The following is a 26,196-nucleotide window of genomic DNA, read 5'->3' on the forward strand; positions in this document are numbered from 1 at the left end:
TTATTAAAATTTCATTCTGCTGGAAAATTATATTGTTATCTACCAGATAACATCCATATATATATTTCAGTTAGATACATGTACAGTAGTTTGGAATTGTGAAGAAAATATGTTTCTTCCACTACAATTTTCTATCAACGGGATGACGTCTTACACTTATTTCTTTTACAAAAATATTAACCAATGGTCCCTTTGTTTCAAGTTATTAGTAAACAGAATATTAACATCTTAGTTATGTGACTAGCGCGTATTTGTTACTTCAAGTTCTGTCTGCACCTAGTATGACGTGTATGTGGAATTACAGCCATATGTTTAAGATAATTGTTTATGAGTATTCATCTCATAAAGTAAAAACTATCTTTTTCAAAATCACACAAATATTAAGAAATGCTAGTGATTAAGTCAGAAACCACCTTTCTGAGAAGTATAAGAGAACCTGCAGTTCAACAAGTTTAAATTTTATGATAAGTGTTCAGAAGAGAAAAATAAAATACATTGTGGTAAAATTAACGTTTGTGGTCACTAGGGGCACCATAAACAAAAAGAAAAATTTTAAATTGCTAAGTCTTTTTATTCAGTTATGTGTGCATTAACAAACATGATATTTGAAACAATTTACATTTTCGAAATACTGTATTGGAAATGTGGAAGTGAGGCTTCAATTTATTCTTTATATCAGAGGATACAGTGTATAGAATACAAATTTGTATTGTGAAAATAAAAATGGTAGCTTCTATCCCTGTAATTTCTGTTATCAGTATTACACTAGCTCTCTCACAGAGGTACTTAAGATTTTAAGAAAGAGACCTATATTATTGTGTTAGAAAATGCAGAAAAAAACATTCTTAATTTCCTATACAAGATTTAATAAGTGTGTGTGTATGAAACTTGTCAATATTACAGACTCCCTATAATTTCATAAGTGTGATAATTTATTTGATGACAGTTACAGTGACTAAAATTCTACAAATACAAAACTGGCTAGGACTGAGAATAACCTAGTTAATCATGAGGAAAGCCATCCATAAATATGGTTTATTTTTCTTATTGTTATTCCAAAAATAGTTAACATGTTAATTCTAACTAAATGTACACATTTAACTGTTGCTATAATCAACCAAATTTGTTAAACTACACCCTTGTGCTTTACAATAAGTGTTTTATTCAAGTAGTTGTTTGGATTAAGGTTTGATAAAGATACATATTATATAATATCTAAATAATGTTGTGATTTTATGTTTGAATATAAGAAACTTATAAAAGTTAATACATTTACATATAATGCTTTAAAAGTATTAAAGTGTGAATACCACATGAATTCTAACAACTGGTACAGTGCTGTGTAAGTATTAAAGCGTGAATACCACATGAATTCTAACAACTGGTACAGTGCTGTGTAAGTATTAAAGCATGAATACCACATGAATTCTAAGAAATGGTACAGTGCTGTGTAAGTATTAAAGTGTGAAACACCACATCAGTTGTAACAAACAGTACAGTGCTGTGAAAGTATTAAAGTGTGAAATTCCACATCAGTTGTAACATCCAGTACAGTGCTGTGTAAGTATTAAAGTGTGAAATACCATGTCAGTTGTAACAAACAGTACAGTGCTGTGTAAGTAGTAAAGTGTGAAATACCACTTCAGTTGTAACCATTAAAGTGTGAAACAGGGCCTGGGATCAAGCAAATATTTTCCACATGATATTGAAAAGTCCTTCTTCTCTCTCTCACAAAACAGTGGTATTTATATGCTGATGCTGTTTAATGGTGATTATACAACCAGAACAATATTAAGAGGTTGCATCTTACAAGAGGAAAAATAATATACACATCTGAAGGGGGGGGGTAAGAGAGGAGGAGGGGCACAGTCTCAGGGGAAGCACCAGGATTCCTCTTCTGGGCCCTGGTGTGAAATACCACATCAGTTGTAAGAAATGGTACAGTGCTGTGTAAGTAGTAGTGTGAAATACCACATGAGCTGTAACAACTGGTATACTTGAGAGTAAACAAAGAAACAAAGAGCTAGTGCTGAAATGTAAACTACAAATATATATGTAAAAATGGCTCATTTGGGTTGAGGAAATATTTTCTCAACCAAAACGAGCCATTTTTACATATATATTTCTCTACAAGTGGGTTTTCTTGACATCACTGTAAACTACAAATGTTTAACAAAGTCAGTGAAACTGAAGACAAATGTTGAACTCCAAAAAAAGGCACCATCTTAACAGACACATTTTAGAAGGCCTTAAACTTGTAGTAACATATTTAAAACTGTGATTCTAATATGTATAATTAGTTTCCCAAATTTATAGTGTACCTGTAAATTTATTTTCTAGAACAATGTAAGTGTACTTAGTAACAGATTTATTCTGACATTATAGAGAAGAGAGTTAGTGCAATGGAGAACTTACATTTTTATACTACACAGATGACAATGCTATCAATTCCTTCTAATGTCATGTTGTAATATTGGACATCTGATCTTTCTCTAGCGATCTCTTCTAATGTCATGTTGTACTATTGGACATCTGAATTTTCTCTAGCGATCCTTTCTAATGTCATGTTGTATTATTGGACATCTGAATTTTCTCTAGCGATCCTTTCTAATGTCATGTTGTATTATTGGACATCTGATCTTTCACTAGTACACCATTCTCATGTCATATTTGAATAGCTGTCATCTTCTCTAACAATCCTTTCTAATATCACGTTTTAATATAACATCTGATCTTCTTTGGGCTAAATAATTGTACGGCTTGAACTTTTTCAACCACACATATAAACCAAATTGAAACTACCACTCAAATGCACAGGAAAAGTTCAACTCTAGAGAAAGTGTTTATATTCGTATGCTAGTGATCCAACATATTCATCTAAAATAAACAGTGAAGTTCAAGTTTCTATTTTTACAAGAATCATAAAGATTTTGACCTTCATATGAACTACAAGAGATGACCATTTGGTAAGCCTGTCTGAAGTCGTTTCACGTGATTATAGATTTTCAGTGCTGGACCAAGCCGAATAGAGAGACCTGTCAAGACATCATTTCTTTTCATGAGCAACAGGGATTTTCCATCAATTTCCTGTAAGAAAAAAAATTTATTCTTCTCAGTTTTTCTGTATTTTTTAACAAGTGGGAATTACAAATAATAACACATTATTCCTAGTCCTAACAGTCAGTAATCTAAGTAATAGAATAGTTAAGCTCTAATAAGTGATATATAATAAAGAATATACAGTTTTAGAATGAGCTACGAAGATAAACTATACACAGAGTTTTAAAAGTACTATTATTAAATAAAAATACCTTTTTTCCACACTTAAGTGAATTATAGTTTTGTCTTTTATTCATACCTGTTATCTTGAATTGTTTACTTCATTTTGTGTAGCATGTTTAAGACTTGCAACTGTAGCTAACACTCATCATGTAAAGATAATGGGAAGTGTCAACAAAGATGAGTAACTTTTATGACCAAAATCAATTAACCAATTACTCACTATGATTTGTATTGATCCATGGAGCACTTGTCTGAAAGTTATAAGTTTCCTACAAATAGGTAATTACTTCTTGTCACATAATAGATTTTCTTGTTCCATACTACTCTCTATATATGCAGTATTTGCTTGCCACCAGCTTTGATACTACCTCACATGTTTAGTGTGATAAGCTGCAATGTACCATGCTGACTTCCTCTATTACTGTAGAACCCAATCTTTACTTCAAGATTAAGCAAAAAAGAAGCAGCAGAAGGGGGTAAGGAATTAATTATCTATCACAAATACATTTTCACTGTAGGAGTATTACACATTCTGATACAATACCTTAATGGTGGAGTGACTGGCACAAAGTTTACTTAGATGGGAATCCTTTGGAAAGTGGTCAATGAGAGCCCATAAAGTATGAAACCCTAATGTAGAGGGACATGCCCATGGGAGACCACGTCACATCAGTACCAGGTTTACTCTTTGCTCATTGTGAAGATGTGTTGTTAACCTGGGCAGAAAGGATGCACATCCAATGCGTATTTTTATGCTCCAAATGTAATAAAGTGGCTAGGGTACATCAGACCATATTCAGTGGGTCAAAACTAGGCAGCATCAAGTATTTATTATCTGGTCTATAGTATGAAGCAGGTGTACCATTTCCATCTCAAGACTAGGAAGCAGAAGGGAAAAGGGCTCTCATCCTGCCATTCTAGTCAGGACATCTCTGCAGACCCAATACACAATGAATATCAGGCCACCTGGGAACCAAACATCCAGGCAAATGCAACATGGTAGGTCAACTGCAGTACACATGCATGAGGACTTGTGTTGACTAGTCCTGCTGTAATCCATCAGCAAACCACCCAAAAACTGGCATAGGTAGCAGTAGGATGAGGAACCCCAATCAGAGGGATGAGCTTATGTGGTAGATTATCTCCAGTCTAAACTAAACCAGTGTCAGGAATTTTAAATCCATTCCATGGTAGGAAGAGGATATATACATATACCATTCACACTGACAGAACACCACTGAATTACTCTCAACTGAGTGATACTGAGCCCACTCAGAAGGATACTTCCATGATCCTTCACTCTAGTGGCTAAGAGCTGGTAAATGGCAAGGACTCCCCTAATCCACTTGGAAGGGGGAGAGGAACAATGTGGTGGGAAATCTGGAGGAATGTAACACTAGAGAAAGTGCAGTGGAGGGAAAAAAATCCTTTAAAAGCAGGTCAGTCTCAATTTATTCAACAAGGATCAGAGAGATGGGTAGCTATCCCAACACTGCTTTACTCATGATAATTGAGGAGTTGGTATGGTCTTAGACAAACTTTAATTATGAAGGAAAACACTGTGACAAAACTTCTATTGGTCTTTTAGGAAACTCCATCTCAATAGTGAGCGTTAAAGACCTTAATGGCCATACAATGAAGGTAAGCAATTGAGATATCCACATTACTCATCCAAAGACCCAGAGTAAATACCCACCAAAAAGTGAGGAAAGGAAGGCTGACAAAACAGTTGAGACTGGAGAAAGCTATGACAGGATGTCAGTTCACCACTTCTTGGGAACTATGAAGAACTGCAAATAGAACCCAAGGGAAGTGTGAGTGGAGTTTTAGGGCATCTTTGTGAAGAAGATCTAGAACTGTTTCAGATAGATGCTGTCAGGAAAGTGGATTCAGAAGAAAAGGAAAGGGATACAGTAATAGCATATATGGGACTAAAAAATGAAGATAAAGTTCTTCAGGTAACATCTGAAGCACCTAAGGATCCACGGTGAAAGTACTCCAAAAGTAAACAATCACATCAATCGTGCCTCAGCCATACTAAAACTGATGTTAGAATCATTTGTATCATAAACTGTGGGAGATCTAGTAATGAGCAATCTACAGCCAGCTGCCAAGGTTCACCAAATATGGGACAGGTAAAAGATAGGAAGGTAGATAACAGGATATAGGAGCAAGCAAAGGCTAAAAATCACAGAAGACCAAGGATGAAAGGAAAGAGTGTTAAACAGCAGTCTCTACTCTGCATGACAATGAGTCAAAACAATCTCCAAAGATTTACTGATATAAAAATGGAGTCATACAAAGATCACACAAATCCTAATTGTGCAGGGTTTATGTAAGTTAAAAGCACTTCCATATCCACAAAATCCCAACAACAAAGAAGTGAGGTTGGGAGGGAAAGGGCAGAGGAGGACAAGCATGTCAGTGGAAAACAGGAGGGAGGTGGTGTTTATCCATCAAAAAACCCTCATGGGAATAGTGAATAGTCTTAGATAATAAATGGCTAGAGGAGAGGCACTACATATGGCAATGGCAAAATAGAGCTAGAGAAAATCTCATAGTAGTATTGGGGTCAGATCCTCACACCCGAATCAAACACTAAAGTTCTGAAAATTTAGAAAAAAAATTTGAATGATGATGATACATTAATACATAGAAATCAGAAGTGGCACAAGGGGATGAGGCATGCTAATCACAGAATGTAATTTTGGGAAAACAGGGTAACTTTGGGAAAGGTGGCATGTTGGAGGAATCTTAAGACAGGGTATACAGACAAAATAGAACACACTTGAAATACCATACTGAGGAAGGTGGAAGAAGGTCCAGGAGAATCCACAGATGTGACCCAGGATTCTGTGACAAAGGAAGGAGGTGGAAATAGGTTATCCAAATCTACAACATCCTAACCATATTTTCCAGAAAATGGTGGGTCTGATCTTGGGTTAGGAGATACAGCAAGCTGCATGGTGGACTCCAACTTGTGAATCTAAGAGTAAAACCTACTCAATAGAAAGAGTGGAGCCTGAAGCCATTGAAACCACAGGCTAACGTTCAGGGCAGTAGTAAAAACAATATTAGTTGTTGTTATGGGAATGTCAAAGCTAATGGCAAATGAAAATTACACATATAGAGGGTAGAAATGAATGAAAAAAAGCAATCATGAGTGAAAGTATTGTATTGAAAAACTGATTAATCATGTTTATATTTACAGAACCAGATCTGTAGGTGAGCCATTACTATGTATGTCAACACAAACTCTTTGAAACATTGAAGTTTATTTGTTGTATTCCAAACCATAAAACTAAAAGAAATGAGGAGTTATATCATGTTAGAGATTTAAACAAACTTACATTTTTAAAGTATTAGGCTCATCACACAACATTTATGTTGATTCTATTCTTCCTTTCAGTCAGAACAGTTAACTCTATAATCTGTATATCAATTATTTCTTGAGCACAAAGTCACTTATCTTCAACTGCATAACTCGGCAAGCCATGTGGCTATGAACACGTTCACCCTTCTTTTATTAAAATCTAAACTTCCAAATTACATACACAACTAAAAAAAATGATTTGAACATTCATTCCATTTATATATAATCACATGCAGAATTCAGCATTCTAAGCAACCAGAGAAGCAAAGCATAAGTTGCAACTAATGGTGAAAAATATCCAATAAGTTATGAATGATGTATGTTAAAATAATTAAAAAAATAAAACTAGTGCAATAGGCCCATTTCAGAAGTTTTAACAACACAAATGTCTAAAAATGTACCTGTTCTTTGAAAGCAGAAGCTTGTTCAGGAAATCCAACGTAAGAGAAGAATCCTTCAACATCATCAATGGTCCAATCTTTAGCATCAGGAACGATTTCTGGATATTGGCTGAGTGTTCTATAGGACATTCGATGCAAAGCCTTTTTAGAAACCACACATCTCGGCTACATGAAAGGTTCTATGTCTTAATCACTAAGAAACCTCTACATGTTTGTTACTTAGAGCCTTCTGTCTCTTTGTTACCTAGAAACATCATCACCTTTGTTGCTCTTAAACTTTTATGTCTTTCTTACTTAGACATCTTTATGTCTTTGTTGCATAGAAACCTACCTCTTAGTTATTCTGTCTTTGGTTCACTTATAAACAAAAGTTTTGCTCAGTATAAATAATGTAAGTTTGAAAAGGTCTTAATTGTTAGCAGGAGACTGTACACTAAAACTGGCCAACAAAGAACTTTCTAATGTTAGATTTGTTCCATGTGCATAAATGTGAAATCTGTGTAGTTTCTTACAAAAAAGTTAATAACATCTATGGTAAAAAAGTGAAGTTTAATTAATTTATACCTATTCCTACACTTATTCTGTTAATTAATCCTTTATTTGAGGTCCATAGAACAGTTGAACAATTAACTGTAAGATCATTTTATAATGTTGAGTAGAAGAAAAATTTTATTTTAAAAGAATTAAGGTAAGCTGAAATTCAAAGCTGCCCCCTCACCCAGTTTGATCTAAGATAATTTGAAATATTAATACCAAACTTCAAAGAAGTCAATGACTGATGGAAAAAAGTTGATACTATGGATGATATTATATTAAATCTCTTATGTCTAAAAGGAAGGCAACACATTTCAAATAAGGCTGATGAAGATAATATAATGTAACATTCAAATTATAAGATACTTTACCTAAATTTTTGTGTTTCAGAGTTTGAAAATATTTGTAATTAGTTAATTATAAAATATTGCAAAGGCAGGATTTCATTAACTAAGACACTTTTACATAGATAGATAAAATGTTGTTACTTTCATTTGGTTTTACATCAGTAATAACAAAACAGCAGTGCAATAAAACCTAAAATATTTATATTGTTGTAAGGAAAAGTACAAATTTGTTGATGTTTATGTCAACTGTGAGCAAACCAACAAAATTTTCACTTTTGATCTCTTACAGCTAAATATTATGAAGACTTTTCTTAGTTTGATGTACACTTCATATATTTTCTAATGATAAAAGTGTACTATTTTAATGGAAAGAAAGGAACACAAATATGGGAGCATTGATTTCCTCAGTACTTACTTAACTTTAGAATTAGGTGAAACACATCGAGGAAGACTGATTCGAATATAAGAAAATACTAAGTCAATAATGTTTGAAACCTTTATTTGTTATATTAACTGAATTTATAACTAATAAACATAGTGAAGAAATAAAATATTAAATTATGACAAGATCTATTTCTTATTTTGAATTGTATTTGGGAAATATGTTCCACTTCAAAGTTTAAAAATTGTAATACATTCTGTTCAGTTACCCCTAGCAAATAAGTGTGATGTTTATATGCCGGTATGGGAAAACTGTTAAGTGTTGGAAGGTTTGCCATGAGAGTTGAGACCAAACTACTGTCTTAAGAATTATTAACAGAGAAAAAAAAAAAAAAGGTGTCTTTATCTTTTATAAAGATATGGATGGTGTTTATGTACAACTACATACAGAATTAAAATGTTATAGAAAGCCCAACAAGGACTTGGCTTCTGTTAAGGAGTTGGAATCAACTGAAATTTTCACAGTGAACTTACCTTTTATTTAATGACCCGAGCATGTAAGGATGTTGTTTATCCTCGGGTATTGGAGAACTACATGGAGTTGGAAGTCCGACTGTGGGATCTAGTTCTGTTTTGGAAATTATGAAAATAATTGAGAGGAAATTAAAACTAATTTTTGATAAACAAATAGAATAAGCACACATCATTTAAGTTTTATGAATGAATATGCCTCACATACTTGAAATTTTCTTATAACGAAATATAAATCACTTCATTACATTTATTACCAGTAACAATAACTATTAAGTTTGGGTAGTTAAAAACAATTAAAAACAACTAAAAACAACAGGAACATGGCACTTATGGAAAGATTTTTATTAAAACTTGTATAATATGATGTGAAAAAGTTATTATTATCCCGCACTGAAAATAGATTTGTGATAGATCCTCCCCTCATACAAAAGCTTTCCCCATTTTATCTGCCCTTTAATGCATTAAAATATTTTCATTCTCATTAGCTTTATATTCACTCAACACAAGCTACTCATTTAGCATACACAGTGCATGCAACAACTCTCCACCATGACACACGATCTTGGAGAAATTGGCTCCTTCTCGCTTTCTCAGTTGGCACTGTACAAGTCAGACATGTTCTCACTTAATTTCAGTTTTTAGTACTGGCTACACATTATTGTTTTTTAATGTGTATGCTTTCATTCTGTTGTGATATGTTTTGTGTACTTTACATTCAAGGTTAGACACGACAGAAAACAGAAAAACACTTGAGGCACGTATCTATTGCAAATCTGAAATGATAACTTCCAATAGAGTACATACTTAAACTCACACAAAAGCTAGAATCCCACACTGAGGAGGTAGGAGGACCAAATGTAACATAGAAACATGAGGCTCCCTATGGATAGTGTCCACAGGAAATTGAGTGGGTGTGCTGAGTAACTGAATGAAAGCACATATGAGAGGGAATTCACCATTTCTGGATCAGGTATGCCCTTTGCTCTTGTGGTGAGGTGTCATAAAACAGGCAGCACTGAGAATCAAACTAATATTGAAGGGCCTTGGGAAACATAGGAGCAAGACTCTCCCCAACCCTGACTGAACAGATGAGTCTCCAAGTCCTATCCTTGGTATTATGAGATGATGGACAGTTCCAAAAAATCATTTGAGTATGTATAATATAATGTGGACAGGGCAAGCGTACTGTGAACAACAGATATACACCCATCCCAATGACATGTAAACAAAGTACCATACTGTAAACAACCAGAATTACAGTGAGGAAGGAAGGAAACAGTGATCACCAGGCAAACTTCCACATTAACTGTAAGAGGCAAGAAGTATACCAAACTGAATCTGGAATTATGAAGCAGTGTGTGAATCTCAACTCAACCATAAGAACAAGGATTCCTCCTGTAGCAGGTAGAAGGACCAGGAAAAGAACAAGATTCATTAAACCACCAGAATAGGGTAGAAAACAATGTGCACTCAGATTTATAAGTAGGATATGGAACATCTGCTCAACCACAGGAGCAGAGAAAATTCATCCTGAAGGAGGACATCTATTGGTTTTGACCACATGAACATGGTGTTATCAACCTGAACTTAGTATTATGAGGAGTATCCAGCAGTGGCTGGTCCAGCTCCCTCCCACATCAGACCTCCTGCAACAATAACCTAGAAAAAAAAACAAAGAAAAAAGGTTCCCAGCTTCATCCCCTTCTAAAGAAAGTGTAAAGAGAAATGATGTTATAATAGGTATGACGCACTCCCAAAGAAACTTCTATGGTTCACAAACCACCTCAGTTGCTAGGAACTGTAAAGTGATAAGAACTCTCAAACTCCATTCAAGGAAGGGAAAGTAAAAGGGAGTGGGGAGTCTGGTGGAATGGCACACTGGAGAAAGCGGAATGATAATTGCAAAATTTTATTTTGAAAAGCATAACATTCCCAAATTTATTCAATCGAGTAAACAGTATGGATGAGCAGAAACCTTCTTCTGCTTTACCACTGATAGACCAAGTACAGCATATAACTATTTATATATTTACTCTTCAAAACAAGAAATGCAAAAGGGATATTTTTGTTATTTTAAAGAGAAATATATGTAATAACATTACAAGCTCAGAGAATGTGATGTTACACGTGTTAAGGCACTGATTGTCAGACCAAAATTACAATAAAAGTTGTGCACTTTGAAAACGGAGGAAAACATCGGATTTTTCGCCAAAACGCATGCATGTCCAATAAATTTGTTTGAGAGATCTGCATGTTCTGCAAGTGCAACATGTGCAAAATCCCTATAAAAGTGACGGGTTCTCGATTTCCATAGCTCAGTGTTAAGCCACCGACACGCCAATACAGTTACGCCAAGACTGATTGAAGCACAACGCAACAACGCCAATGGTCGCTTGGAAGCAGGCGAATCTTGATCAGATGTTGCCAGAGCTGTGAATGTCCACCCAAGCACCATCACAAAGCTATGGAATCGTCACCAACAACATGGATCAACTCGTGACCGTCCACAATCTGGCAGACCTCGTGTGATCACGCCTGCACAAGATCGCAACACCTGGTTACGTCACCTTCAGGATAGGACCACCACTGCGATGTCTACTGACTCAACCATACCAGGGCTGCGTAGGATTTCCAATCAGACCGTACGCAACCATCTACGAGATTCTTAGGCCCCATGTGCAACCCAACATGGTGAACATCAACGACGTTTTTCAACATGACAACGCCCGTCCTCACACAGCTGGACTCACCACTGTCTTCTTGAGACACCACAACATCAATGTTCGTCCCTGGCTCTCCAGATCACCAGATTTAAACCCCATCGAACATCTTTGAGACGAGTTTGACCGACATCTACGATGGTGACAACCTCAACCGCAGACTCTACCTCAGCTTGCAGCAGCTTTGCAGGCTGAGTGGACAGCCATTCCATAGGATGTGATTCGTCATCTCATCGCTTCCATGGGCAGGAGATGCCAAGCAGTTATTAATGCTCACGGGGGGGGGGCAATACTCGTTATTGACGTTGAGTGACGTTAAACTTCACCTAGTGAGCGTGGACTTCGCCTTTGCAGACTTTGGATGTTCAGCAGTGAATGTGCAAAGTTTCACACATGTCATACAGAACTACCCGAATAAACTTGTTAACAATGTGTCTCATATTTTGCCTTTTGCATTTCAATTTTTTTGAAGAGTATATATAAAACACATACTTTGCCAGAAAACACTCATCACTGAGTGGGATCCAATTAGGTAATAATGACAAAGGCATGGGAGGGGAACTGCACTTACCAAGGCATAGTAGAACCAGAGCACAGAGTCATTCCTGGATGGAAACGATATCCACCAGAGAAGAATACAGGCAGATGAAGTGAGCAATGAGAGGCAAAGGTATAAGAAGGAGTCTACAATCTTACCTAGACAATCACCTTCAGAAGATGATCAAAATGAGCCACAAGAGACAAGGCAACATATTGAAACAGATTAAAGGAGACGTGATAAAAAAGGTGACCTGTGGAGGAAAGGAAAAACAAGCCAACTGAATAAACAGGCAAACTAAACCTGTAATGAGGATGGAGAAAGATCATGAGCCACCAAAATGCTCCAGGGAAGAAACAAATGGGAGCAGGAACTGGAAATGGAAGCTATTTGAGCATATCGCATGCACAGACTCCTTATAGGCAGTAGATGTCTCTGGAGGAGGAAATAAGACAAAGCCAGTCAAACTGAGCCACTCGAAGAACTTGACATGGAGAGATGTGGATGAAGGAGATACATTATAGGAGGAGATGTATGTGGGAAGGCATAAAAGACCCCTCCATACTAAAAAAAAAAGGTAGACCAACCAAAATCCAAGAAATCACAAAGCAGAAAGACAGCAGGATGCCACCCAAAGGAACACCAAATACAACTATATGTTGGTTGCTTAGACAATAGCATAATCACACAACTGGAGGATGAAGGGACCACTCCACAGGAATGACCACGTGCAGATGATAAAAGTGAATCCACAAGTAGATTGAAAACATGGGAATGAAGGAAAGTCAAGAGTAGTATCCTGTGTATGTGGGCCCAGAAGCTGTAGCTCTCAAGTCAAAAACAAAGGAATCCAAACAGAATATTCACCTGCCTGCAGGTATATGGTACCACTCAGAAGTTGGTAGAAAGCAATAAAACCTTCTTCTTTTGCAGAAGATGGAAAATAAGATATATATCTCTAGGAACAATGAAAAGCACCAAAACTTAGAAATGAAGCAAGGAAATGCCAAAGCCCAATGCTTGAAAACATCCAGCATATTGAAATATATAAGAGAAATATTGCTGAAAGACAGAAAACCCAAGAAGGTTGTGGAAAAGGAATACCCACCATACAATTGTCACTGTCCTACCACCAAACAACACTGGATCAATGGAAAAAATGAAATACAAGCAAATAAACCAAGGGATCTGAAATGAGTAGCCACCAAGTGAAGAATATCCATTGAAGGTAACCTGCAAGTGTGCAGGCATATTACCTTCAATGGATATTCCTCATTTTGGATCCCTTGATTTATTTGCTTCTATTTCAGGTAGCTGGGAAAGAGGGAAAAGGGCCTTGAAGACTAAATGCTCCACATCCCACAAGAACCAAAACTGGTAAAAGAGAAAATATCTTGTATCAAAAAGAACCAAACCCCATAATATGCCACCTCCAGAAACAAACTAATTTAGACTGAAGACAAAAAGAAGCCTGAAACCAGAAACACTGGTAGATGTCCACTGAAGTTTGTGACTGTTGTTTTTATTTAAATATATATCCTTTTGTTTAAATACACTTCTTTGGTTGGTTAATTACTGTTGAATTATAATTACTGCTGTAAAAAGAATGCTCAGTCTTCGTATGTGACTGGCTTCTGTGTGTAATGCTTGTAGGAGTTCATACTTTCAGCAAAACTGTCCAAACTACTAATCTTGCAGACAAGTACTACTGTAGCTGACATATTGTACCTATGTTAACTAGTATACCAAGCAGTAAGCTTCCAGTTACTATTTATATACTAACAGGTAGTGCAGTTTCATGGGTATATATAATAAATCTATAAACTTTTGAGTTATCTGTTTAACATTTTATGTTAACAAAGTTGCAACTTTTATGATTAAATCAGAGTTTACTAAAGAGTTTTTCCACTCAGGAAATTGCTACAAAACAAAAGTGATTATCGTATTAACAGATGTTTGTTTCATTAGAGAAACTTCATCATAGTACAACCTTTAATGGGCTGGCTCCACATAACAATCAGTATGCAGGGGCAGATCTGGAATTTTACAAAAAAAAAAAAAAAAAGAGGGGTCCAAGTGAATAGATATCAAAGGGTTTAAGAGGGGATACTTGTCTCCCTCTGAGAAGCTGAATACTTTTTGAAATTTCTCAAAGACCAATTCCTAATACCTTCCAGCCACTCACATTAGTAAATGAGAATAAGAAATGTAAATAACTAGTATTTTCTGCTATCATCCAAGATGGGTTTTTGAGTTAATCACACAGTTGTCTTTAATGTTTTAAAAGATTAAATATGGCCCACATACAGTTTACCTACAGGGATATGAACATAACTGATCCCAAAAACAAAAACAGTATTTCTAACACTTGTGTCTGTTTATTTCTATCTAATTGTTTACTCTTTCCTTTATCTTTTTTTTTTTTTTTGCACTGAAAGGAGGGGGGCCATACTCCAGTGATCAACCAAGCAATGTTTTTTGTGCCTTTCACGATTGTAAACTTAAGTTCCAAAAACATTTACTAGGTGTGTGTTAGATGTACATCACTGTTTCACAGGGATTTGCAATTTAACACTAGGAAACTTCCAGATATTGTTGAGGGTACTTTGGAAGAAGGAATTACTTTTAACGAGTATCTTGTTCTATTATATGAATTACCTGATCTTGTTGGGGTAATGAAGCTAGTGGTACTTGTTTCAAAATAAACATCTTCCTTTCGGTAATTCCCACTTGAAGTTGACACTTTTTCCACTTCTGATTCTTTCTCATCATTACACTTGTTACAATACCACAATCCTGTTGAAATTCAACAACATTACTGTAATTGTTAGAAGAGTTAACAATAATGCCATCAGCCATTTAAACTAATTCAACATAGATGACACAATATTGTTGACTAGTTCATACAGAGAGGATTATTAGTATTACAACTTTTTGAACAAAGCTGATATATAATTTATAGAAAGAATTAATCATGTTTTCTCCTTACACTTCACATTATAAAAATAAATATAGCATGGCTTTAAACAAGAAACATGTGAGTTAAGTTTGAATTATCTCTTAAAGACATATTTAACTTACAGGTTTGAACTATCCTTTAAAGAAACACTTAACTTGTAGCTTTGAACAATCTCTTAAAGAACCTTCTACCATTTGTTTGAACTCTTTATTATGAAAACATATACCCTATATCTTTCAACTCTGTATTAAAGAGACATGTAACCTATATATCTGAACTGTCGATTAAAGAAACATCAACAATTTTTCTTTGAACACCATTAAGAAAAAAATCTAGATGATCTTTCAACTCTGTATTAAAGAGACATCAATCCTGTAACTTTCAAATCTCTAATCAAGAAACATATACCCTATATCTTTAAACTATCTATTAAAAAAAAAATCTACCTTATACATTTAAACTATCTACTAAAGAAACATCTACCATATATCTTTCAACTCCTTTTTTAAAAAGAAATATCTACTATATATATTTGAATACTATTGGAGGAACATCTATCTTAAATCTTTCAACTGTATATTAAAGACACATCTAACCTATATTTGTTTAAACTATCTATTAACCATATACCCTACATGTTTCAACACCATATTAATGAACCATCTAACCAATATGTTTCAACTCTGTTTTAAAGAAACATTTAACCTATATATTTCAACCCTCTATTAAAAAAACATCTGCCCCATATCTTTCAAGTCACTATTGAAGAAATATCTACCCTATATCTTTCAAATATATATTAAACATCTAACCAATATGTTTCAAATCTATTTTAAAGAAACAATTATCCAGTATGTTTCAAATCTCTATTAAAGAAACATCTACTCTATATTTTTTAGCTCTCTAATAAAGAAATAAACACACTATATGTTTAAACTACCTGTTAAAAGTATCTAATATATATGCTTCAAATTTATATTAAAGAAACATCCATCTAATATGTTTAAACTATCTACTGAAGAAACATCTACCTTATATGTTTAAACTGTCTACTGAAGAAACATCTACCTTATATGTTTAAACTGTCGACTGAGGAAACATCTACCTTATATGTTTAAACTATCTACTGAAGAAACATCTACCTTATATGTTTAAACTGTCTACTGAAGAAACATCTACCTTATATGTTTAAACTGTCAACTGAAGAACTATCTACCTTATATGTTTAAACTGTCGACTGAAGAACTATCTACCTTATATTTCAACTTTCTATTAAAGAAATAACTATGAGATATTTTTAAACTCTGCATTAAAGATATATATATACCCTGTATGTTTAAACTGTGTATTAAAGAAACTCTACATCTTTCAATTCTCTGATAAAAAAAAACACATCTATACTAAATGTTTAAACTGTCTATTAAGGAAACATTTATCCTGTATCTTTCAACTCTCTAATAAGGAAACATTTATCCTGTATCTTTCAACTCTCTAATAAAGAAACATCTATCCTAAATAAATAGTTTTAGACAAGCTATTACACTAGGATCAATCTCCTTGTTTGGGTGTAAAGGAACTCTGATCTTTATCGTAATGCATTTAATTAAAAAAAGTTATTTTACTTTCAAATACTTATAGTTACCCATTGTTAATTCAACTTTTAAACCATGATAGCTTATAGTTTTGTGGAGAAATTTTAAGTAATTCTTTCTCAGTTTCTTTCATCACAACTTTCTCTTGTGCTGTTTATTTAAAAACAGTTTTATAATTCATTCTCAATTATAGAAGAAGAAAGCACCACGTGATTGTATTTACACAGAGCATGTAGTCTCTTTCATTTCCTCTTAACCCTCTTATTGTATCATTCATCTCTCTATATGTAGGAGAGATCAGAGAGTTAAACATACTTTTTTATGTAAGAAATACTGTGACACATACAATGCATCTGTAAAGTTCTTACCCCCTGGCTTTTCAGTAAGTGCAGGTACATGACAAACCATGTGGTAACCTTTGTCACACCCATCACAAAACAGCATGGAGTCCTGGTGAGAGAGAAAAGGTGCACTTGATTTAACAGCATACAAGAGTGTAATCCAGAAATTAAAGTCGCAATTTTAGGAAATTCCTAAGTTCTGGAACATTCATGGGTAAACACTGTAGTTCACATGTTTGATGGTACCCCTCCTCATGTAAAGTTTAATATATAGTTTAAAAGTTTGTCTTGCAAACTAGAGAGTAATGTTTATTGACAAAACATGACATAATACTCCAGAAAACTTTTTTTTATTTAAGCCTACATTTTGCACTGGAACAAACAAGATGCTAGCTTTTTATCTTATCTTTTGTTCATCCCAGTGAAACTGTAGTGATGAAATATTGATTAAATAAATCAGTTATGTTTTCTGGAGTAATTGGCCATGTTTTATTTATGTACTTTAACAATTAATATAATCAATACTTAAGTGTGGGCACTGTTCAAGAGACATGTCTTGCTACCAAACTGTTCACCTACTTCCCATTTATTCGGTTTAGGTAGTTTAATAATTCATATGACAGACAGTTTGTTGCCAAAATATTCATCTACTTTTTGTTTATAAGGTTTAGGTGGCTTAATAATACATATAACAAACACAGTTTCTGCCAAAATATTCACCTATTCCTATTTATTAGGTTTAGGTAGCTTAATAATACATATAACAAACACAGTGTCTACCAAAATATTCACCTATTCCTATTTATTAGGTTTAGGTAGCTTAATAATACATATAACAAACACTGTTTCTGTCAAAATGTTCCTCTACTTCCTGCTTATAAGATCTAGGTGGCTTAATAATACATATAACAAACACAGTTTCTGCCAAAATATTCATATACTTCCTGTTTATTAGATTAATAACAGATACAACAGACACAATCTAAACTATCCCTCTACTTCCTGTTTATTATGTTTAGGTAACATAAAATAGACACAGTATGCTGTGAAACGAGTTATTTACTTGATGTGTATGAAGCTTATGTAATGTATAATTACACATATAACACAGTTTGTTGCCAAACAATACACCTACTTCCTGTATTCTCAAGACAACTGGTATGGGTGTTGAAACGTTAGTTAATATAAAGTACAGAACAACATTTAAATCTTATTAGGTTAACCTGAAGAAGGTTGAAATATTGTTCTCTACTTTATTTTAATTCAAGTTTTAATACCAAATCCAGTTTCACTTAAAGTGGATTTCCCTTCATCATGAATCACCTACTTCCTCGTTATTAGGTTTGAAGTAACACATAAAACAGACACAGTTTGCTTCTGAGCTACTCATTAACTCCCTTTTTATTAGGTATATGTAGTTTAATAACTCGTACAACAGACACAGTTTGCTGTCAAACTAGCTATCTACTTCCTGTTTATTAGGTTTAGATAATATAGTATCAGTGCAATGCACTTTAGACAGCAAAATAGCAATTAGATTAAGGAACAGTAATCTTTTAAAACAAGCATTTACAACCATATTCTTAAATACAGGGTACTACGTACAAAACTCTTTACCAAACAAAGCTAAATATCATTTCTCTCCACGATATTAAACCTTCCTAAATAAGGAAAAGTCAAATGATTAATCCTTCAGTGACAGAATACAAACATATTTTGTCAGCTTTTATATTGAAGAACAGCAGAAAACAGTGTGCCTCTTACATTTATTTCATAAACAGGATAAAGTAACTTACCCCATCATCATCAGACTGATCACAAAATACACATCTCTTACAGTCTATACACTGCCAAGGATATTCTCTACATTTCACAGTTAATTTTTCTCCATACTGCATACAACTTGGATGTGCTATATAAAAACATCAGAAGTGAGAAGAATCAGTCTTACTGTTACTTTAAAATTATGTTTTGACTGTAAACATAAAGAGTTAAAGAGATAAATTATGAGGGGTCAAATTAAGGGTAAATATTTCTAGCACTGTCTGCTCTGTTTTTCTAAGTGAATGATTATCTCGTATTTAATTTCACCTTTAGCCGAGCAGTCTTTACAAACAAGCAGTTCTTCTGGTTTCCCAAGACGATTGGTAGAAGCTGTTTGTTGGCAGAAGTCACACAAGTCATCAGTTTTTTCAAATTCAGACCAAGGCAAGAAATCTGGACCTGGATTTTTCTTAAACTTCTGTAAAATGATGAAAATACAGAACGTCATTACAAATTTTAACTTGAGAATAGTGACAGAAAACTTAAGCAAAAAATTATAGAATTAAAACTATCATAAGCAAATCAAAGTATGTTCAGGTTACAAAGTATATCAGAAGAACACTATAACTCAGTATACAGTGTGAACAAGCATTTACAGACATTTTCTTCCAGGTGATCTGGACCACTGATTAATTTGTGAATATTTTTATCAGTTATTGTTGATTCCAAGTGATCCAATGAACAGACTAAACAGTTTTGTTTGTTTTTTAATGAAAGACGATGATTGGGCGTGGCCTCGGGATTCGCATCTCAGGCCTGAGAATTTGAAGATTCGTGGTTTATAACATATTGTTGTTATAAGCGCTGCTGACTAACTTGCCTTCCCTGTGGGCTATCAGATCAAAGTTAGGGTCCTGTGTATGAAATTCTGAAGCAAAACAAATCAATATTGGGTTAAAACTGCGTGTCATTTGGTTCTGAAGCTCTTCTAGCGAAATTTCACACTTCCATCCTATAAGGATCGCGTTTCACGAGCTTTAGCGTCCTACGTCATACCAGCTACTGCTTGACTAATACTAAGTAGTAAGAAACAACGTATACAAATACTAAAAGTAACTGGAATTTCAATTATTATTCTTATAAGCGAAGCAAGTTAACGAAAACTGAAATACGTGACACGTTCAGTTTTTGGATCTCTACCATTTTCATCTGATACTAATAATTTTGCCGTATCTCAAAATAAATTTTTAAAATTTTATTTCTACAAAAAAAAAGTTATAAAGTATTATTTCTTAATAGGTCTCGTCTTAAATTTTGTAATTTAATTTTTAAGATCTATTTTAAAGTTTGCTATTTTAAAAATATTTCTAAAGAAAGTCATTTATGATATTAAATCAAATATTAGTTTATTTGAATTATATAAAATGGACACGATGTTTGCTCATTTTTTACCCTGCACGCATACAAACCCTGCTAAATTGTAAAACAAAAATATGATGATTTAAAATTAACGAGGTGGCACTATCTAACTGATGGTAAGTAAAAAAAAACAGCACCTTCTGTTATTAGTTGCTACAGGCATGTTTACCATCTACTGTTAGTAAAGATTATTGCCATCGCAAAGAAAATAGGTTAAATTCGCTAATATATAATCTTTGAAACAAATCGTCAAAAACAAGTACACATAAATACATTTTTTCTGCTTTACCTTGGACAACTTTTCATCTTCCTCGCAACGGTTTTGTTTCATTACTTGTTCAAAGTGTTCAGAATTTTAATTTCTAATTTCCCCATATTTCGAGGGGCCAGTCACAGAGATTTGGCTGGTTTTGAAATTTGCGCAAAGCTTCACGAGGTATATTTACGCTATCCGTCCCTAATTTAGCAGTGTAAGACTAGTCGTCATCACCCACCGCCAACTCTTGGGTTACTCTTTTACCAACGAATAGTGGGATTGATTGTAACGTTATAACGCCCTCACAGCTGAAAGGGCGAGCATGTTTGGTGTGATGGGGATTCGAAACTGCGACCCTCAGATTGGGAGTCGAGAGCCTTAACCACTTGGCCATGCCAGGCCCAGTCGCAGAGAAGTGACTATCTCAAACAGGTTTACAAATCTACTTCTGTTTCTAGTAAACAGGATTAGAATCTAAGGCACACGAATACATTCTCAAGTAGAAGCCATATTATAGTTTAAGTCTTATAAATTCTTTCGGTTGCCTTCTCTGCTATGGTAAAAAACTGTATAAACAATGTATCATTTTTCTATTTAGCAGTTAAGAAACTGAAGGTTGAACTATGAACAGCCCGAAAGAAGCTTTTTAACACTATTAATCTCTGCGAACAACCTAACAAAACTCTTTTTTTTTTTTTTAACCATAACTAACTGACATTCCCACTGCTTTTATTTATACTAACTTCTGATAAAACTAACTCACATACATAGATTAGCCTAAAAATCACCCTCACGGTTACATCCTTCATTACGAACAGATAAACTGTTGTTGTTAAACCAGGAGCTACACAACTAGCTGTGTCTTTTGCCCATTGTGGGTATCTAAACCCCATATTTTGCAAAATAAGTTTTTAGAATAACATAAATGAATCTCGTAATGAACTGCTTGCACACTGGAAATCTCTGAAACACCATATTAAATACACTTACCATATATTTAACAACGTTTTCCATATTCTTGCTGTTGATGGGAAGCCTGAGTTCGTTTGTTTACGAAGTATATTGCTCAGTGTTAACAAATATAACTAGCTCGTCACATAATTAGTTTGTCTACGAAGTATATTGCTCAGTGTTAACAAAGAAAACTAGTTCGTCACATAATTAGTTTGTCTACGAAGTATATTGCTCAGTGTTAACAAATATAACTAGTTCGTCACATAATTAAAAGGGGAAACTCGGCTTGTTTTATTTGTTTTTTAGTTTATTTTTTTTTACAAAACAAAAATGGCGCTAGGTGTGGTTGACTAGCAGCTGCCTTTCTTCTGGTCTGTCACTCCAAAATTATGGAAGGTTAGCACAGACATCCCTTGAGCAGCATTGCGTGAAATTTAGAAACAAACAAAAACCGTAGAAAAACTCAAAATTTAGTGACATTCAAAGCAAATCAAACCATTTAACATAAAAAAGAATAAGGCTAAATAAATGTAGAAAATGTTCACAACCCATATCGATACACTATTATGCTGGAAAGTGTAGACCAGATACATTAAAGTTTGTTTTTTTTTTACCTAGAACGTAAAGACAAACCGTTTTTGCAAAATATTTATTTATTATATATGACATTAACCAGTAATCTATCTTAAACGATTTGACGGAAACAAATAACAGCAACTAGAACCGATAAAAAAAATCATATTTTTGTATCTACTCAAAGAGTTGATTTTTAATTCAAAATTGTTCGTTGTTGATCAGAACATTGTTTAAAGCAGTATTCACTATTCATTAATTATTCAAAAAACTGAAAACTGTATTAATTTTGTCTATCCCACACTAACTCAAAGAAGATACAACGGATTCGTTAACTTTATTACTCGTTCGACATTTCTCTTACGCTTAAGGTTAAGGTTTTCCTGAAGATTATTTTCCATGTTGTTTTGAACTGGGTAATAGCAGCCAGTTGCCATAAAAAATTTATAACAAGACAAAGAACACTCTCGCTAGAATATGTTCTGTCTCATATCGTTTTTGTTTTGCAATTTAAAAGGAGCCGATTTCAATGTTTTCTATTGGGCTGATATTAGCTTTTGACTAACGTTCCAAGTGCCATCAAGTTATATAATCAAATTTGAAAGCTAGTTTATAAAGCTTCAATATAGGAGTTTGCAAAAACGAAATGTTTTGTTTAATGATGATATGAAATAAAATGGTTTTAAAAAAATTGCCATTTTTCCTTAATTGTGACTATACACTGTAAACATATCGAAGCATGATTTGTTAATATTTTTAGATGTAATAGATGCAGGTATGAGACTCTGCATTATGTTAAAAACAGCATAACACAAACATTCAACAAAATTTAAAAAGAAGTCACATAATATCTGGGTTTGAAACAAGTAAAATAACAACAACAAATATTCAGGTTTGTTTCAGCACTTCGTAAAATGTCTGTAAGAAATAAAAGATGTTAAGCTTACTTCACCCAAAGATACCCTCCCCCAGTGACACAGTAGTATGTCTGCGGACTAACAATATTAGAATCCGGATTTCGATACCCGTGGTGGGAAGAGCACAGATATCCCATTGTGTTGGTTTGTGCCTAGCTTAAAAAAAAAACCAACAAAAGATGCAACGTGATGTTTTTAAGACTTGAAAAAAATATAACGAAACTGCTCATAAAACTCAAGGTGTGTGAAATCCCAATGTAATTAACATAATTTGACTTGTATTACTTCTTCACTTTAATGTCGGTGCATTAGATTTCTAGAGTGAACTGTAATTGCCATGGAAACAATATTTAAGAGCATTCAAGTAATTATAGATTTCCACATAGTGATATTTGTTGTTCAGAGGCTATTACATGATGACGAAAAACCCACTTGAAGTAAAAATGTATTCTAAAGACGGTTGATATGAGAATTAAAACATTAATTAAAGTACAGAATAACGTTTCGACCTTCTTAGGTCATCTTCAGATTAACAAAAAGTGTTTGTTTAGGTTAACAGATATATTTAGAATATATTCATAGGCTACTGTGTAATTTTCATTTCTGAATTGTCAGTTCCAGTTTTTTCCCTATAGTCTAGCGTTGTACGAAGGGCTAGAAAAAACATAATAATATGTACAATGTATGAGTCCAGTATTAGTTTGAATTATTCCGACATCTCGTATGTTTACCAATGGAATATTATACGTTGAAAATTCAAGAACGAAAATATTCCTTTCAAAATATTTTGTAATCTAAGCGTTTTTCAAGTAATATTTATCTTACTGCTTTTAAATTTTGAGTTCACGCAGTATGAAAAGCTAGCTATTCTCTTCTGACACTGTTTGCAATGAGGTAAAAGATCTAGTGGTCTATTTTATTTTCGTTCACTTTTAATGAATTACTTAAGTTTAGTTAATAACAGTTTTAACTTCACGTTTACGTAAATATTCCACATCACAAACATTACAGTTTTTTCATCCTTTAAAACAAAGAAAAAACACAGCTCATTTAGAACAAGCACGAACTTTGTAGTTTAATTTGAATAACATTTATGTGTAATGTATGTATATAAATGTATATTTAGTTATAAAATAGTGAAAACGTTTTTTACTTTATTTACACAGAAATAAATAAATAGAAAGCAGCATTGATAAATAATATTTTAATGTAGCTGTCAGTTGGTTGGTTTGGCGTTTTATGGCGTAAAGCAATCAGGCTATCTGCGCCAAACATCCGGTAAATGGTTAAAATTAAAGTAAAATTATTAAAATACGTAAAAAGGAATTAAGGTAAAACAAAACAAAGTTTAACTTTAGAATTAAAAACTTAAATACCGTTAAATCCAATTTTTATATCTAGTTTACAGCAATAAGAGAGAAACTACAGTAATACAAGTTGTAAAGGAGTTTCTGTTGCATAATTTTAATTATCGTAACTCGCCAGGATGACTAACGGGTAAGTTTAAATATCAGCGTTAGTCACCTGAAGTTGGCCTTTCCAGTCCTGGTTTAAATGTAGTTGTTGTTTCCGTTATTTCTCAACAGTGGCATAGCGGTATGTCTGTCGAGTTACAACCCTAGAATCCGGGTTTCGATATCCCTGGTGGGCAAGAGCATAGATAACCAACTGTGTTTCTTTGTGCTTAATTTCAAATAAACTAACTTCCATTATTATCCAAGGCTATATTGGATATTTTAATACGGAATTTTAAATTATAATTTTAGTTTTACAAACCTTTCGACGACCTCTTCTACTTAAAGAAACTGTTTGTTTGATGTGACTTGCGTTCAGATTCTCCATCTTTCGCTTTTTCGAATTATTTTTTCTCTCTTCTTGCAAAGGGGCGTTTAAAGATTCCGTACCACTTTTGGCAGGCCTAAATCTTGATTTAACTTCACCGTTTTCCTTTATTTGGTTCAATAAAAAATTTCCTGATGGTAATTTTTTTATCCTTCCACTATCTACCTCACTCTTTAAAAAAATATCAAGCCCTTTACTCGAAAGTTTACTGAACATACAGGTTTTGTTGTTGCTTAGATAACTTTCTATTTCTTCCCTAGACACACTGAGATTGGTAAAGTTCTCCCGACAAGCAGTAATTTCATGGAATGCCTCAGCCACTGCCTTTCTCACACCGTCCCAGTATAGCATGTGACCGTTCATAAATATTCTGTTGTTACGGGCCCATTTTGCCGCGTTCCGATAACTAACATTACCTTTATATTCCACTTTAACAACAATTCGAGCATCCACGAGTTTCTGTAATTCGGTCTTAATCGTTTGGGAATTTACACCATTTTTTCTTTCCAGTATATGGCAAATTCGTTCGGAATCAGGCCGCGCTTTTCTTTCGTGCAGTTGATCAATAGCGTTCAAAATCAGATCTTTATATTTAAATCCACTCATATTACTATTAATTCTTATATATTCGTTTAAAAACACTGTATCCAAGAGTGTCAGCTTCTCACAAAGTCTAGTTTAACACAGTAACACACGCACAAACACGACTTCGTTATATGTGGGCTAAGTAGAGCAACGGAGCAAACACGGCCGAACAAGGGAGTCAGCAGCGGAATTACGAATTGCACATGCGCACAGGGATGTCTCGCATAGAACTCTGGGAGCTTCTGACGTGAGTCGTATGCCAGAGAACTGGAGCTTTGGAGCTAAACTAAATTATAGTTGCCAGATGGGTTAGTGATTTCAAACAATACGATAATAATAATATGCGAATTATGTCAAAGAAATATTGTGCGTAATCTATAAGGTTGTTATGCATAATGAATTTTAGTGAGCAGTAACCACTAAAAGAAACGTCAGTAATAATACGAGTCAGTTGTATTTAAAGAATTTTTTTTTTAGGAATAAAGCAATAATACTAACGAACAATTGTACATTTTGAATTTTGGTATAATATTTTTATAAGCCCTCAAATAAAAAAAATTCTTTTTGCAGTAATGGCTTTTTTATTGTCATTATGCATAATTTGCATCAACAACCATATATTACATGTAAAGGACATTTGTAAATAAACAAAACTAACAAAAAACACCAAAAAAACAAGTATTGCGTTTTATTAAAATATGTTTGTGGTTAGCATCATTTTTTTCTTATGCAGAATTGAATCTTTTTTCAAACATCATCATGTTTTCTCTTTTTATTAGAGTTAGCCTAAATCTAAATTTTTTGCTGCTAGAAAATTTGAATAATTCTCCAAAAAATGACCGAAACAACATAAATTGAGAGAGAGAAAATATTTAACTTATAGT

The 26,196-nt window shown here is 33.8% G+C and overlaps 1 protein-coding gene across 1 annotated transcript; it reads right to left on the reverse strand.

The window, feature by feature from the left end:
* Positions 1 to 911: 911 nt before the first annotated feature.
* On the reverse strand, positions 912 to 25,547 carry LOC143248745 (histone acetyltransferase KAT6A-like). Its single transcript, XM_076497421.1, has 8 exons — positions 24,662 to 25,547; positions 19,094 to 19,244; positions 18,799 to 18,914; positions 17,030 to 17,111; positions 14,769 to 14,906; positions 8,853 to 8,946; positions 7,057 to 7,174; positions 912 to 3,087 (listed from the first exon to the last, which is right to left on the reverse strand). Exons 1-8 carry the CDS (start codon positions 25,331 to 25,333, stop codon positions 2,947 to 2,949), a joined length of 1,512 nt encoding a protein of 503 aa, XP_076353536.1. The 5' UTR covers positions 25,334 to 25,547; the 3' UTR covers positions 912 to 2,946.
* Between the last annotated feature and the right edge of the window lie 649 nt (positions 25,548 to 26,196).

This window comes from Tachypleus tridentatus, chromosome 4 (assembly GCF_004210375.1).
Source record: "Tachypleus tridentatus isolate NWPU-2018 chromosome 4, ASM421037v1, whole genome shotgun sequence".
NCBI classification, from domain to species: domain Eukaryota; kingdom Metazoa; phylum Arthropoda; class Merostomata; order Xiphosura; family Limulidae; genus Tachypleus; species Tachypleus tridentatus.